Genomic DNA, 17,081 nt, shown 5'->3' with positions numbered 1-17,081 from the left:
GGGATAGGCCTGTGGAATTTCTGGAACCATAAATATAGGCTGCCTTTATATTATTATAGGCCTACACACATGGACAAAGTCCCCCAGCACGCCCCTTACCTTCGTCAGAAGATTTTGATAGTCACTAAAAAAAGATTCCAAGGTTTTCCAGTTTTCTTTATATTTTTCATTTTTAAAATCTCGGTTAAATGTTAAGTAACATGTTCATTCAAATGTAATTCTGTATTCTGTTAAATATATTAGTCAATATAATTTTAACAAGATTCTATAGCTTATTAAATTCTAATTTTAATAAATCTAAATAGGTGGTACCCAACCAGGGTTTGTTCATATTCGACTCATGTCCCCACTAGTACTGTAACATGTGGGGTCCATTTTTGTTCTTATTTGTTATATCCTAAAAGTCAAACTGAAACACAGGCTACTGAGTCTAAAATGAATCAGCCTGTAAAAGACCTGCCATGCGTAGGTTTTTAATTGTAAAGTGTTGCTAAACCCCCAAATGACAGAAATCTGATCTCAGTGTGATCCAGAGGCCCTGCAGACAGAGACTGTCTGAAGGGGCCGTAACGGGGTAGGAGAAGGTTTTTGAGTGTTTTGGGATTTGTGTTAGCTGTTTCAAATGTCTTGCCATGATATTGGAGTGTGTGTGGATATTTCATTTGATTTAAAACAGTAGCCTGCAGCATTTCGTATGTGGTCTCTCTGGAGGCGGATCCATCTAGAATCCGGAGAGGAACGCGCTCGGTGCAGGGCAGGGGGAGGGTTTCTGTTTGCGCTGTGATCCTTTTTGAGAGGGAGGCTCAGGATCATGATGGCACATAGAGTTCAGGACTGCAGGACCCTTTTCAACCCACAACTCTGGATTTACATCAGCTGATGGTTTCTCCTCTGACGGACTTTGCTGGAGACTGAAAACTCTGGTTTCAACTCTGCGGATTTTACAAACCCCTTTTGCGTCATTTGGTTTTTGCCCCAGGCTGCGGGGTTGCAGAGGTGAGAAAGACCACATAGACCGGGATCTCACGGTTTATGGAAAGTGCAGCTGGAGCGTGCGGAGAGGGTTCACACTGCGAGCTTAAAGATGCTGAACGACACTCAGATAAAAGACGGGCTGCGGACCGACGCGAGCTCTCTGGACGCCCTGATCGGTGAGTTCAGGATGTTTCTTTTCTCTTGTCCTGGCAGTGCGTCCCTTACCTACTAACTCACGCTTCCGATCTGTGATCAGATGTGAACTTGATTTCAAAACGCCGGTTGTATTTAACAAGCAACGATTCCAACTATTTTGCTTTTAGTGCTGTTTTACTGCATGACACATTATATAGATTCATTGAGAGGACTTCCACGAAGGTTTTCAGTCCTCTGAAAGCTTCGGCCTGAATGAAAATGAATAAGTGATGTTTGATGTCACCATGGTGACAGCTTACAGGATGTTTGTATTGATGCAGCCAGCAGGTATGCTATAAGATGACAAGACATGAAGAATAGGCCCAAATGGTCGCACATTTGAGATATCGGCTCTGCTCCTTATAACGGAGAGCAAGAACAGATGAGAACACATACACTGGCCTGGGTAAATATTGTAACCAGGTCCCGCATTGTGTTTTCATTTCTAGTTCTTCATGTGACACATTCATGGGAAAATACAGCTCAGTTAACAAGAGAAGACCAAATGAAACCTTGATAGAAGCTTTTCCTCATATGAAAATGGCAAGCGTTAAAGTCATTCGTTAACCAAAATAAAATAAATAGCTTAAATACAAAAAAAAAAAAAAGCTATTAAAAAGCTATTTAATAACTTATTATTTATTAACTTTATTATTATTTTACATTTGAAATAAAAAAATGCTTTGGTATAAAACTACAGTTTTGGTTATATTTGTTAAGGCTTGGAGATCTGGCTGACATTTCTACATCAACCCCAACACAATGGAGGGGAATGGACAGCATTAAGAATTTTTTATAATTGAGTAGAAACATTTTCAGAATCAAAGACGGCTTAATTGCCAAGTAGATTTTACAAATAGCCTACAAGGAATTTTCTTTGGTGACTAGGTCAATAGGCTATACATAAACCTCTATAAGAGGCAATCAGTAGCCTAATGTCCCATGTTACTCTGGAGAATCCAATGTGAACAGTTTTCACAGTAGCATGTAGTCCCCAGTCCAGAAAGATTTCAAAACCTGACTTGAAAATAAATCAGAAACTCGCATGGCCACTGGCAACTGCAATAACAGACCTGTTACAATGCGGTAGTAGAGAAATAGAAAATGATGTCCTGGTTCTAGTCAGCCATCATGCGAATCACAGATCCTAACACACACATTGGTGGATGATGACTGATGGAATTGATCATTGGTCTTAATGCTACGTGCACATAGGACCAATGATCAATTCCGTGCTTCACCCTCAGGCTTCACCCTCAGGCTTTTGATACAGGGTCAAGGTTTTTGCTGCTCCACGGTACAGGGTCCGTGGTACTGCAGGCCCGCACTGCGTCTCATGGTATTTCCCTCTCCCTCTCGTTCAGGCGGTGACTCTCCCCAGCAGGCAGTGTGTGAGGGCTGCGCGCGGACCATCTCAGACCGCTTCTTGATGCGGGTCAACAACGCGTCCTGGCACGAGGAGTGTCTGCAGTGCGCCGCGTGCCAGCGGCCGCTCACCGCCACCTGCTACTTCAGAAACACAAAGGTCTACTGCAAGGCGGACTACCAGCAGTAAGCCAGCTCCTTCTTTCCTCCCAGAGTTCAGCAGGGTTCCGGCTCTGTGCCCCCTCATGTGTTTGGCGTTGGCGGTGGAGGAGGGGAATTTTCAGCTAGGTTATATTTAAAAATGAAACAGTCAAAGTCATAAAGTTGAAAGAGACTGCCTTGCTTTGTAAATAAACCACTAATAAATGATGAAATTAGGATTTTAGGATTAAAACCCACTTTAGATCGACGAATCGATGAAGTTAGTTATTGTATTTTGTTGTCTACCGGCAGGCTATTGTTCACAATTCATTAATTCATTTAGATACTCTAGGAACATAAAGAAATTCATGGCTGTTTCTCTGCGGATATTTACATTTGACCCTAGACTACATATTTAAATGTAAATTTATTGAATTTGATGAGAAATTGTGAAAGTGGGTTTATTTTGTTATTGTGAAATATGAGAAAATAGCCCCAACACCGAAATAATGATAACCAATAGACTCCATTCATATTAACCCAGAGAGGCATGCACTGATGCTGACTGCATGATTTTTGGATGACTTTAATATCACATGAAAACTCATTGACTATAATGTAGCCTGTAGGCTTAGCTGTAGATTAACTGGGTGTGAATGGGGGCTTTAAAACATGCATTATTATGATAGGGCCTATAACTGTTGGCCTTCCAACATGAACTCACACCTGAACAACACATTCTCGCTCCCGACTCGTCACACATGGATGCTTGGTCAAGACCCGTCGCTTTTTAACAACTTGGGTACCCTTTAGCTCTTTTTTCGACATTTACGGCTCTGCTTTCAAGTTTGCAACAACAAATATGGAACGTCTGGTTAGACTTTCAACATAAAACTGTGTAGCTATTTAGAAATGTATCTATTTTGAAAAGACACGTTGTTAACATTGTCAAAGTAGAAATTTGTTTAGGTTTAGGCACCAAAACTTCTGTGAAACGATCATGGTTTGGGCTAAAATGACTACGTCACTTAACCTATGTTAATTGCGTAACCTATGTAACCTAAGCAATTTTAATAAAAACATTTAATGTTGACTTTTTTTTCAACATCAGTCTCCTGGTTGAAAGTCCGGTTTCTGGCCCTCCATCCACCCCAACCACCTCTTTACTTTCTTTTCTGTTACATATCACATACCTAGACTACCTTTACCATCCAAAACTGATGGTACAGGGCTCACCCCACTGCCTTGAATTATGATCCCCAGTGCGTTTCAAACTGACGCCAATGCGTCTTGACCATGTGTGCATATGTGACGAGTGGGGACTGAGAAGGGGAAGACCTAAACAACAAAATAGGTTGAATGTCAGTGACTCCCAAAACAACATAGGCATACAGTATATGACCATTTTATGGCTACCAGAATAAGTGCAGCAACAGGCATACAAGAACTTAAGGACGTTATTTCAGTCATGTGATGCAAGTCACGTGACGATAAACACACCGTTAATGTTATGAAACAGTTCAAGTTTAGGCAACAAAACTACATGGTTAGGTTCAGGCAATACACTACTTAGTTAGGCTTAGGAAAACATTGTGGTTTGGGTTTAAACAACAACGTGACGTAAGCCACCTTTCACCTGGATGAAAGTCCTTTGTTTGTTTGACCTGTGTGGACTTACTTGCTCTTTCGCTAGCCTTGATATAGCCTAGCCAGAATGAGGTTGTGGTAGTAATGAATGAACTTGAATGTTGTGTCTATAGTTGTTGTATGTACAATGTGTCAGAACTGAGACTCTGTACCTGTCGGGTTCAAACAAAAAACAATAGAGGGCAGCATATCACATATCAAGTCATAACTGCTGCTAGCTGCTGTAAGCTCATATAGCCCTGCAGCTAACTTAGCGGTCCTATTAAACCAGAACCGGAGCTGGGCAAGTGGGCAATGGAACCGGGCCCAGCAGCCTTTCAGTGAACACAGCTGGGGACAACAAAGACACGGCGGGTTCAGGCGGGTACAGGAGAGGAGCGAGAGGGAGGGTGGCCATCAGACAGCGTGTAGAGCCAGAATGTTTAATTTAGTTTCTGTCCAGTTTGAAGGAAGTGTGTTTTATGATGAGTTAACAAGGTGAGTAGTTTGGTGAAAGAGAGAAACTTGACAGTAGAAGCTGTACGATTGATTTTCCCGGTTTGATTAGGAAAAGTGTAAGAATATTTCGTTTCTTGACATTTTGTGAGTTTATTTTGTTCATTTATTAAACTAACAAAGCGGAGAGAGCTTGTGTACATGCAGCTGCGTGGTCTTGCTTTTAGCACTGTATTGAGGTTTTTTCCAGACAGTCTGGGCAGCATGCTGACAGCGGGCCATCTGACTGTCAGGTCATCTCTCTGCTTTTCTTAAAGAGCCTTTATCATCCCCAGTATGACACTGCATAGACTTAAACTTTCAGAAAAACTTACCTTTCTTAATTATCCTTCTGTGATCCTGATGTGGCTGTAACTCCATAACTCTCACTGTACAGGCCTGTGAGACAAACAGCCATTTGTGAGATATAATAAGAAAAAAGTTTGATTGTGCTGTTTGCTTTCTGGACACAGCTGGGGCATCATCTTATTAAATGTTGTTTTAATCAAGTGCCGCTCAGGAGCACGTTCAGAGATATTGTTGGAGGATTTCTCACAGGCTGCTTCCTTTGTGTTTTATATTGTAGCTTAAATTGTTCTTCTCCTCTTCCTTAGCCATTCAGGGAGGGAAATGTGCATGTGACAGTAATAAAAAGTAGTCACCAAGTATTTAATCAAAGCTTTTCAGTCCATAGACTCAGGCTTAGATGAGGTTAACTACTACTTTGAAACTAGTAGAGATGTTTTTACAACCTGGGCAAAACCCCCCCATTCCCCCAGTTGCCTAAAAACATTTACAAACACAGTTACATTTTCTCTCTATAAAGCATATGGATATTATTAAAAGGTTTATTTTACATGTAAACAATTTCCATTGGACGTCTCAATAAAACTGGCTCATCATGTTTTCACCATGTTTTTTTATGTATTTATGTGTGTATTATTTGCCCTTGCATTTTCCGCTACTTCTTTCCCCAAACCCATTTATTGTTGTTTCGTTATGCAAATGAGAGGGCTGTCATTCAGGGTGTGGGGTCTACTTTTCACCTATAGGTTGATTGACAGAGTGCATGGATCAACTTTACATACCATTACACAAACACTCTTGTGTTCAGCAACAAAAGGACACCATTACTTTACTAGAATGCAAGAAAACAGTCTCTGTGATGACACATTGTCTGGGGGTAACAGATCCCTGGGTAGGTTTTGTTTCCAGATTTAGGCTATGATGTCTGGAGGTTGGCAAGTATATTGATCAATCATACTTATTCATCCAAGTATGGCTAGAGTTTGGATGTGAACTTTTTAAACAAAATTCCTGAGAAATGATGAACTTGACCCCTGCAGTGGGTACTGTCACAGATGGCCTGCTCATAAAATACACCAACCTCAGGTATACCGAATCTCACTCCAAACTAAACTGAAAAGCTGGCAGCCCTGCTTTAGCAACAAGTAGAGCTAACACTATTTGTTAATCAAGAAAGTCCATAAATCACCAAAAGTTAGAGCAGCTGAAGGACAACAGAGGGAAAACCAGAAAATATTTTCTATTATAAAAAATGATTTCCAATCCATTTCATGGTATATTCATTTATTTATTGAATCATTTATTGATTATTATTTTTATTTTGGCAGTTTTGGTACCCCATATATATATTTTGCTTACCTTTATTCAACTGAATAGCTGATGAAATCAAACTGTTTTACAAACCTTTTACAAGCAAATACCACATTCTGGGAAGGGGCCTACATCCCTAACAGCTCATTTTGCAGTAGAAGGCATATAACTACTATTTAAACTGGCGAGTGAAGTTGATGTCAGTAGCTTACTTTGTAAGTGTGTTAGTTAGTTTATGTGTGAAGTTGAATGAGAGAGATGCTAAAACAGGTGTCTCAATCTTCCACACAAACTGTTTTTGTTGGGAGGTTTTGGTGTCTTGGCTCCTTGCTCCTCTGTGTAAGCCCTCCATTACACATTTTTAAACAAGGATGTATATGGGATATGTCATTGTAAAAGTGAACAGGTTTATTTTATTAGAAACCAGAGGACCCAGTGTGTTCAGCATAAATCAAAGCAGAGACTCCTGCAGTTGAGGATCCAGGAGTAAATCCTGGACCTAGACACAGCAGGGTGTGTGTGTGGAAGGGGGGTCCTTAAAGCCCTGTTCTGTTTGGATACCACAGTTGATCAATGGCCGAGCTCAGCACTAGAAAAACAAGCCTTCATGAAAACTTTGCAGATTGGGTTTCATTGCCTCTCCAGACTCTTGCCCCAGCCGCAGCAGGTTGTCGTCCACCCATAGTCTCCAACATCAGCTAACTACAGTGATTTATTCCACTGGTCCACTGACCCCACCTTGACTTCAAACAGAGGCAACATGAAACGTCGGTGGTCATGGCCGACAGGGAGCTGTGGAGGGAGAGTGTGAGGATACAGCTACTGTCTGAGGAAAACCTCTGCTTTTCAGGACTCATTTTCAGATAGATGCAAATACATTTTAGGCCAGTCATTACTTTTTGTATGTAATGTGTGCAGCAAACACATAATCATCTTGGTTTCTATTGAAATAATGGATGAGTTGAGTAAATTGAACAGTGATATATAGATGTTTGGACTAATGAAAAACCCTGTAGGATAAGATAACACATATTTACTTATTAAGTGTAAAAGTACTGGAGGGTTTAACTCAAAGCTACAATCTGTATGTTTTTATGTCACAAAAATATCAGTATTCATTTTTTACCAAGAGCCACCTGCACATAAAACAGAAACCACGATACTGTAAAAACCATCACATACTACACTACTCCGTTTTAGTTTACAAATGGAGAATTAAAACAAATACGATCTCAGTCCACACCAGCGTTTTAGCTGCGTATCAGAACTGATCCCCGTCTACATTAAAACAACTGGAAACCGTGCACGTACACTGGGCATGCACGTGCCGGTGTAAACATGAAGCAGATGGTCTATTCCGTAGTTACAGAAGATTTGGCGAAAGACTAAAGAATCAGACCAAATTTTTTTTTGCATGCACCAATAATGAGCTGGGACTGTTAATGAATGTAACACAGGACTGTGGCGGTGGAAAACAGACTCTTTGCAACAGGAGTCTTTGCAAAGTAAAAGGCACAGTAGCCTACAAGTATAGGCCTAAGTGTTATTTGCACGGTTTTTATTTTAATAAAAATACCAACTCAAAAACTGTCAGCAGCATCGTGTTTCTGCTTTGCATGACTTATAAGACCCAATCAGAGAGCCGAGCGTGAGCAGCTGCGTCATTGTTTCTAAAGTCCTCCGTTTTGGCCCGTCTTCACTAAAACGCCCTCCGGAGTTTTGAAACGCAAAATGGGGTCGGCAGCGTTTCTAAACTTTTCCGTTTTAGGTCTTCGTTTTTGCTGGACGGGAGGTGCAAATGTAGCAAAATGTCTCCGTTTTAATTCGAAAATGCAGTAGTGTGGATGGAGCCTTAAAGCTGAGAAAGCTACAAACCATTAAGGGGCAACAGCGTAGGATAGCTACGGTGGCTACACAGGATGAAAAGGTGTCTCTTCTGAGACAGTGAGAGTATCCAGTCAAGAAATGATGTTTCTTTAGATAGATATATTAACAAATTATATTTACTTAATTATTCAGTAAAACCATATGTCATTGCGACTGGGCCACTGACAGATAGCAGATAACATGGAAAATGTAAGCCAAGAGTGTGAAACACTGTCACTGTTTCTGCACCACAGTCCATTATATAAACAACATAATAGATGAAATTTATACAAACATTAACAAGGGAAACACTTTGCTTGTTTCGGTGATTATGGACCCTCGCCAAAACTGCCCGCCAGTGATAATATCTGGCCCGTGGCCAGATTATGGTGCTTTGATAGCGGTAAAAAAACTTTCATAGCAGTGACAGCAACAGTTACTCACATAATCACTTCCTTTTCAGTGGTTTTGCCTGCAAAATAAAAGCGCAAGAACGTTTTCTGCATTAATGCTTTATTTCGAATTGAAGAGAGCTTTTACATTGACAGATTCTGAACAACTACTCTGTTGCACTGTTTGTCTGTTTGGGCTACTGTAGAAACATGGCAGCGCAACATGGCGACGTCCATGTAAGAGGGACCTGCGGTTATGTAGATAGAAATGACTCATTCTAAAGTAATAAAAAACATAACAGTTCATTATGTAAGGTCTTTATACACCACTGAAAACATAATTATCTTACAGTATGTTGCATTTCTGTCACTAGGTCCTCAGAAATATTACAAACTGAACCTTTAAGTCAATATTACTGTTTCAGTTGTTATTCATTTTTAGGTTTTTATAAATTTAATGTTGTGCCAGATACAATTGTTGTCTTTCTTTATCTTATTCTTAAATTAATCTTATATGCGCATGCAAAAATTCTTCATCTGATATTGCAAAAGACTGTTAAAATGACTACATGAATGTGTGTGCTGTAGAAAAGGCTTATTTGTAGGTGAGTTAATTAGTTAGTTAAAGGTAATGAAAACTGGATGCTTTTTGGATTGGGATTTTGGATTGGTTGGATTTCTTAGCTTACTAACAACATGTTACATGACATAAGAGAAAATTTCAACCACAGGAACAATCTGACATCAGGCAGCTGTTTTTAGGGTTGTGTGTTCTCCCCCGGTCTTTGTCTTGTTCAGGCCTGAGTAAAAGTCATTAACCAATAAATGGTGTCTGGTCTGTGGTTTTTACTTTCTAGCAGACAAACCACATTTTTACCACTCATGGTTTTATCTATGAACATTCACTTTTCCACGCCAACACCATCTCTGCACTTCATCCATGTCTGAGTCTGGAGAGCTGCAGTTCTAAACATGTCCCTGACATAAAGGCGTTTATGCGGTAGATTCATAACGGGTCGGGGGATCAAAGATTGAGCCACAGCAGCAGAGTCAAAATGCCGAGCCACCAGGGGGTGGTGGTGGAGGTGGAGCAGGGAGGGGGGCATTGGCTATTTTGTCATATGTAGCGTAACAGTCAGATTTATAGAGCATCCTGGGGTGGGGCGGCATGTCCAAGGACTTTGTTAAATTAATTATTTTTATGACCAGAGACAACCCAGAGAGAAAACAAGAACCAGATTCTCCCTCTCACTCACAACAATATGGGACAGACAGTCATAGTGTCAACATTATGTATTCCCCACTATGTCATGTCTTCACCCAAGGCTTGGCCAGACTAACGATTGGTTTATTGTGTTAGGTTCTCTTCCCACAACAGCAAATAGTCTGTTTTTGTGCCACTTCCTTTGTCACACTGTGGCTGCTTTCAGGCACACTTCCACCAATTTAATATAAACAAAGGATAAATTAGAATTTGGATCTTACTTTGTTCTTTTGATCATTGAGCATTTATGATAACACTGGTGAGTACCACCATTATAATTGCTGGGGTCTGAGAACTCTTGCAATGATGTCTAACCCAATTGGCTCTAGGGAATGCACCTTGAACGAGCCCAGCTGAGCGTGACAGTTCTGGACCGTGCTGTTATCTGTCTAAATGGAGGGCATTTGTTAAAATGGCTACTGCTGTTTTCTTGTGTGACAAGAACATCATCTTCAGCTGTAATACACATATCTTCTTACCCACATATAGCCCACATTAACTAAAGCCTTTGCTCCTATCTGATGGTCTCTATGACACTGTTGTATGAGTAGTATTGGCTAAATGCGCAGAGAGATGACAACACAATTTGTCCTTGCGTGAACACATCTTTGTTCAGCCGTGTGAGCTGCACCAACCCCGTCTGCTGTGTGTGTGTGTTATTTCAGCTCAAGCTCTTCGGGGTTGTAACATTTTTCCTATCTTAATCACACATACATCAACCACAATGCAGCCACATACTGCTATAAAGGCACAAGAACTTTAACCTTGCAAAGACTAACTGTACCCCATTCAGACCCACACAGTCACGTTGGGTTGTATCTGACAGAACTGGCCACGGTTACATGCCAGCCTTTCTATCAAAGACTCCAACTTTAAACATCATTTAACTGACTCCCCGATAAAAGAAAGAAAGAAAGAAAGGAAGAGACTGTGCACGTTTGGGTGATCAAGGAAAGAGTGTGGACAAAAGGAGAGCTCAACTCTACAATTCTGTAGTTTATCAGTGTATGAACTACAATGCAGACTGGGGTCTCACAGTGACAGCATGAAAGGGCCCAACTCGGGTCAGGCGTGCAGATTAATCAGTTTTTCATGTTGGATTGTGACACAGCAAATATGACTTGAATATTTCTTCAGTGTTCAGCACTGTCAGTGTGTGGGATAAACAATGTTTATTCTAAACCTAGCTATGCCTATTCATGTTTTTTAGTAACAGACAGATTAAATTTTCTGTTGTTAAATCTGAAACATTGGAAATAATATTACAACAGCATAAACAAAGGGATCAATATGATTGAGGATATCTGAAGCTGTAACAAGCCAAGCTGCTGCTGACTCACTCAAAACTGCAAAAAAACTAAAACAAGGAACACAGCTTAACAACGTACAAGTGCCAGTTTAATTTCTGCATAAATGTGGATGTAAAGATGACATGCAGCCTCACTCTTACCACTGGATGTTGTGTACATTTGTTCCAGAGAGCCAGTTGTTTATGTGGATTTGGTCTATTTAAAGTGAAGAGATATATTCAATAAACATTACAGTTCAATGGTTTTATACCAACATGGAAAAATGCTGTAAAGTAGGAATGCTTCCAAAAATAGACATGTGAATAGAATATATATATCAAGTGATTGAACAGAAGAAAAATCTAAATCAAATCAATATTTGATATGACCCTTTACCTTCAAAATAGCATTTAGTTAATTGATATATATAATCTATGAATATGTGTACTTTCGAAAGCATTCTTACTTTACAACATTTTTCCACGACGCTTTTGCACAGTAGTGTATATACAATATTTTATTGTAATATCTGCACCATTCATTTCCTACCTTCAGCTGGGTTGAAGGCAGGCAGTGACGTCAGGAGGTATACTGAGAAAACTAGATATGTTCATCCTTCAAATTGACCATATTTTTCATCCTACATCCATCATCTACAAGCACTTGTACAGAAACTTTTTAACAGGGATTATTTTAAAAAGGTAAAATGATATTTTCCACTGTGTTTCACTCTTTTTTTTGTCTCACAAACCAACAGTTTTTTCCATTATCTAAACCACTTTATTTGGAGGTCAAACTGAAAGTGAGCACACTGGAAATATTGTTAATAATCCTTCATTATAAACGAAAACTGTCTACATGCAGCTACAGTGAGTACAGCAGGTCAAAGTTGATCCGTAAACTGTGATGGATATTTACTGACAGCTTGGGGAATAATTTGACAGTTCACCCTCGTTTTCTCTTCCAAATAAGTGTGACTAACATGGAGGTTTACAACCTGTCTGTTTGCCTGATTGTTTGTGTTTCTTATCCTGAAAACATTTCTTTTGCTGATTGATAGCTAGATAATCCATAATGTTCAGATCCTACATGTTGCTGCAAAAATGCTGGTGTTGCTTTCTTGTAACACTGAAATCTCACTCACTGCATCAGCTCAGAGGACAGCAACACTATGCTCTGACACATACATGCACGCCTGTCTGTGGTTGGCTGCATCCCTTACTGTCCTCGCTCTGCTTTACCCTTTTCTCCAGTTTAACCGTTTTATCAGTGCTGCAGGCCTCTCTTGGGACTCTGGCTGGCATTTAGCAGGCTGAGACGTCTCGAGACCCCAAGGGCTCATCCAAAACCTGCCTGCTCCAAGCTGTCCACATTATTAGCTTCCTGCTCTCAGAGGAGACCTTAGTCTTTTACACACAAGGCACACACACCAATACAAACACACACTCCTTCACTCTGTTTTTTCTGACTGATTCTGTCTCTCTCTCTGTTGTGTGCTTCTTTTCCTATAATCTTTTCTCTTCACTTTCTCCTGTGTTCTGTCTCTGATTCTCCCTGGAGAATGAGAAAAAAGATTTGTGTGTTCAGAGAGCGTCTCCAGCACCATCAGTGTAACAGTTATTACTTTGTTGATATTCCTTGCATAATGACACTGTTGTGGATCATTTGCATAAATATTTTCCCTTTTCTTAATCATGAGGACAAACAGATGTCTGTAATCTCGTTTCACTGCATCATACATTATGTCTGCCCCTGGGCTCTCTCTGATATTGTTTTTGAATAAGCTCATGTGAAATTACTGAAGGCCTCCTGGTAGGTCATAAACACAAACAGCCAAACATGAAGGAGCCTCAGATGGCTTGGACAGCAGTGATTCATCTGTAAACTCTTTTTTTCCCCATGGGGATGTGGAACAAACAGCTAATTAGGGTGGAAAGTAAAGCAGGTGACACAGGTTCAGGTTTTAACCAAAATTTATTATAATCAGACAGCAAAACGGAAAACGATCTCCACTGGAGACGGTTAGGGCAAACTAAAAAAACCCATAGGTAAAAATAAGGGACTTTAACAATCACAACTAAGGAGAGGAGACAACACGGGAGGAGAGCAGGCAGACGACACGGGAGCATAGACTGTATATAAGAAATGGACGTAGTCATTGTGACGTCACCCGTTGGTTTGTGGACTGCCGTTTTGAAGCCTCGAGTTTAGACGATAGGGCGCCGCCATGTTGAGTTTTTGCAACCAGGAAGTGCCCGGAAGTGACGATACGGCAGCGCTAACGGCCGTGTGCGGAGCTAGCTAGCTTGCTTAGCTAGGTGCAACTGTAACTCACGTTAACTGTCATTTTAACAGGGATGAGAACATGGTCTAGCGAACAACAATCTTAAAACTAAATGTACTCACTAGAGAAAGTGAACAGCCAACTCCTAATAAGCTTTTTCAACGGCGCTGGTTAAATTTACACAGCGCCGAGGGTACGAGTCACTCTAGCCTGACTGACAGGTCGCCATGGCAACAACTTGTCAATCATAGATAATCCCACCCTGAAACATACTCTGCTTTTTGGTCTATTTTAAAATAAATGGGACCATAATTTACTAAATGAACATCATTTTGTATTGAAGAAGACTTGAAACTAGCGACTGAGACCATAAACTCACCAGGAAAGTGTTTACTGGGGTAATTATTCAGCTGAGAAGTAGAAACATTTTACCATTATTTCTAATGGAGCCGGACTTCTTTTTGCAACCAGAAGAGTCGCCCCCTGCTGGATTTTCAATAGAATGCAGGTTTCAGGGACTTCCGCATTCACTTCATATTGTAGACCGGAAGCTTCCCGCTTGCACGGGAGGAGAGCAGGCAGACAACACGGGAGGAGAACAGGGAGACTACACGGGAGGAAAGCAGGCAGACGACTCAGGAGGAGAACAGGAGACAACATAGGAGTACAGAACGGGCAGACGACACAGGAGGAGAACAGCAGGCAGACGACACAGGAGGAGAGAACAGGAGACAACATAGGAGGAGAGAACAGGCAGACGACACAGGAGGAGAAAAGCAGGCAGACGACACAGGAGGAGAACAGGCAGACGACACAGGAGGAAAGCAGGCAGACGACTCAGGAGGAAAGCAGGCAGACGACTCAGGAGGAAAGCAGGCAGACGACTCAGGAGGAAAGCAGGCAGACGACTCAGGAGGAGAACAGGAGACAACATAGGAGTACAGAACGGGCAGACGACACAGGAGGAGAACAGCAGGCAGACGACACAGGAGGAGAACAGGAGACAACATAGGAGGAGAGAACGGGCAGACGACACAGGAGGAGAACAGCAGGCAGACGACACAGGAGGAGAAAAGCAGGTAGACAACACAGGAGGAGAACAGGCAGACGACACAGGAGGAGAGAACAGGCAGACGACACAGGAGGAGAACAGGAGACAACATCACATTCATAACAGCAGCAAAGAGTATGGTTTTCACAAAGCATATAGCCTAGCCCTAACATTTCTTAACACAAGAAATAAAAAAATAAAGCAAGTAAATCCCGACTTTTAAACAGCTGTTTATGCACATATAGAGCAGTAGTTACAAAACGCTACGTCAAAGCCACTCTCTCCTGACGAGTCCAAGCATCAGTGGCAGTAACTGCCGGAGTTTCTTTCTGTAAGTTTCACATTGCTCTGCTGCTTCAGCAGACGCTTCAATAAATCAGATGTAGAAATGGATTACTCGACACATGCTTCGAGGTCTTGATATGGAAGGACACATCACTAGCAATTTGCCAAATGTTACAAACGAGCTAAATTGATAGCTGCTAGTTTTTTTTATTATTGCTACTGTGCAGCCATTGGAAACAACACAACTGTAGCTTATTGGAATGACACACTAATAAATAATGTAACACAATGTTTACAGCACACTTACGGGTTTGAGAAGACTTCGCCTGTTATACAGACATAAACAAAGAACCACAAGCTAGCCAGCTAGCATTAGATTATGTCAAGTTTACACCTGCTAGCCAACTACATGCTGCAGGCAGACAGGGCGGCAATGTAAGGTACTAAAATGTGTCAACTGAATGTCAAGCTAAGGAAATGTTTAGCTATGTTACACTCATAGGCGGAAATCACAGGGAGGACAGCGGCGGCTCATGACTGTGAGGTTACAACTCACGGCCCAAAAAGGAGAACAACAAACGCACGTGTGTACATTTACAGCTGAGGACTGCAGCTTATTTTGGCTAGCCTTCAACTCAACAATCAATCATGATTTCAGTTAAATGCTAAAGTTGCTGTTACCTTGTCTGTGGTCCGCTGGCAAATGCTGTCGTGCTGTTACCGAGGCAACTTAAGTTTCGTTTTACGGTGGACGAACGGTAACATTACAGAGCTGTTGTTTTCTTTAGCTTGAAATAATCCCATACTTTGGACACTTTCTTCTTCATCCCTCGCTATTTTCTCTCTCTTCCTCCACTTTGCAAACAGCGGCATTATAATCACGTCGTGTTCACAACGTAAGCGCGATGTGCGAAAGCAATAAATGTCAGTGAAACAGTGTGCTAAATAGTTATATGGATTAAATGAAGCATCGATGCAAAGAATTTGTGTTGATGCATTTTATTAATCAATTTAATAGATGAATCATTTCAGCCCTAATATGTGGTAACCTAATACAATACCGACTGGATCCGGCCACCTACTGCCAAACAGATGAACAGGTAAAAGTTTCGCGAGCAGCAAAGCAAGGACTTGTAAGAGGGATTCTGCACATGCTCAAAGCACAATTTTCCCCTCGCGGGTTACATTACTGACGCGAGCAGAGAAATTCTGCACACAAAAGTAATATGCGTGTGTGTCTGTCGCATGTGCGAGCATGGATCTAACAACCTCTTGCGTGAATCTATGATCCGCTCACGAGTTTTGGCAGGTATATGCTAAAGCAGTTGTGTTTCGGATTATGTTTGATCATGAGTTCAAGCCTATGGTTCAAGCATGCGTCTGAGCACACGCCTGATTGCAATCTTAAAACACACCGCCAGTGGCCGCTGAAACCCCTTTAAAGATCCAGTATGTAATATTTAGGAGGATTTATTGACAGTAATGGTATATAAAGACCTCACATATGAACCGCTATGTTTTTATTACCTTAGAATGAGCTATTTCTATCTACATACACCACGGGTATGTCTTCATGTTGTGCTACCATTTTTCTACAGTAGCTTGAATGGACAAAATGCTTTACAGAGCGCGTTTCGTCAATACATTGAATATGTAGGTAGAAAAAGCAGTAGTAATACAGATGTAATGGTAGTAGTAATAATCGTCTGAAGTAAGAAGATAAGTCAACTAAACAGAACTAAAGTCAGGCGATGCTTACTTAGCATAAACTGACTAAAATTTAACTCAGATCAAACTAAAGTGTTACTGTACAGAAGTTACAACCAAACCAAATGTGTATGCCACAAATAGAAACCAGTGTACTGCCAGCAATACTAAATAAACTGAGTATGGTGTTTGAAACACAAGTCACGTCCTCATTTGTTTGTTTGTTTATGGAATTGGCCCTGCCAGGGATGTGATGATCTGTGTACCAGGCTGCATTGCAAGGTACCTTCAAGTGATTCCTCCGTTGGTGTCTGTCATCCTCTCCACTTGACAGTCTCCAAGTTAAATTCCCTCCCCATTAGTCCAGCGCCCACTTGAATACAATGGCTTTTTTTAAATGTTGAATCTCTCACCTGCTTGGGGGGACTAGCTTGTGCCTGATTTAGGCAACAGGATGCCACTCCTTTGGTTTTCCCTGTAGGAGCACAGCTTCAATACCTTTCTCAGATGCAGCAGTTTGCAAGATACA

The 17,081-nt window shown here is 41.1% G+C and overlaps 1 protein-coding gene across 4 annotated transcripts in view; it reads left to right on the top strand.

The window, feature by feature from the left end:
• Positions 1-912: 912 nt before the first annotated feature.
• LOC123982260 (LIM homeobox transcription factor 1-beta-like) overlaps positions 913-17,081 on the top strand; it is a 56,264-nt gene continuing 40,095 nt past the window's right edge. For 3 of the 4 annotated variants that reach the window (XM_046067694.1, XM_046067696.1, XM_046067697.1), the window contains exons 1-2: positions 913-1,151; positions 2,535-2,721. In XM_046067694.1, the coding sequence (XP_045923650.1) occupies positions 1,085-1,151; positions 2,535-2,721 (254 nt within the window). In that variant the 5' untranslated portion in view covers positions 913-1,084. Of the gene's footprint in view, positions 1,152-1,448; positions 1,577-2,534; positions 2,722-17,081 lie in introns of those variants that run through there. The other variant, XM_046067695.1, reaches the window with a different exon arrangement.

Source organism: Micropterus dolomieu, linkage group LG13 (assembly GCF_021292245.1).
Source record: "Micropterus dolomieu isolate WLL.071019.BEF.003 ecotype Adirondacks linkage group LG13, ASM2129224v1, whole genome shotgun sequence".
In the NCBI taxonomy this organism is placed as follows: domain Eukaryota; kingdom Metazoa; phylum Chordata; class Actinopteri; order Centrarchiformes; family Centrarchidae; genus Micropterus; species Micropterus dolomieu.
Note: the sequence above shows the minus strand (reverse complement) of the source record. Positions and strands in the feature narration are given on the sequence as shown.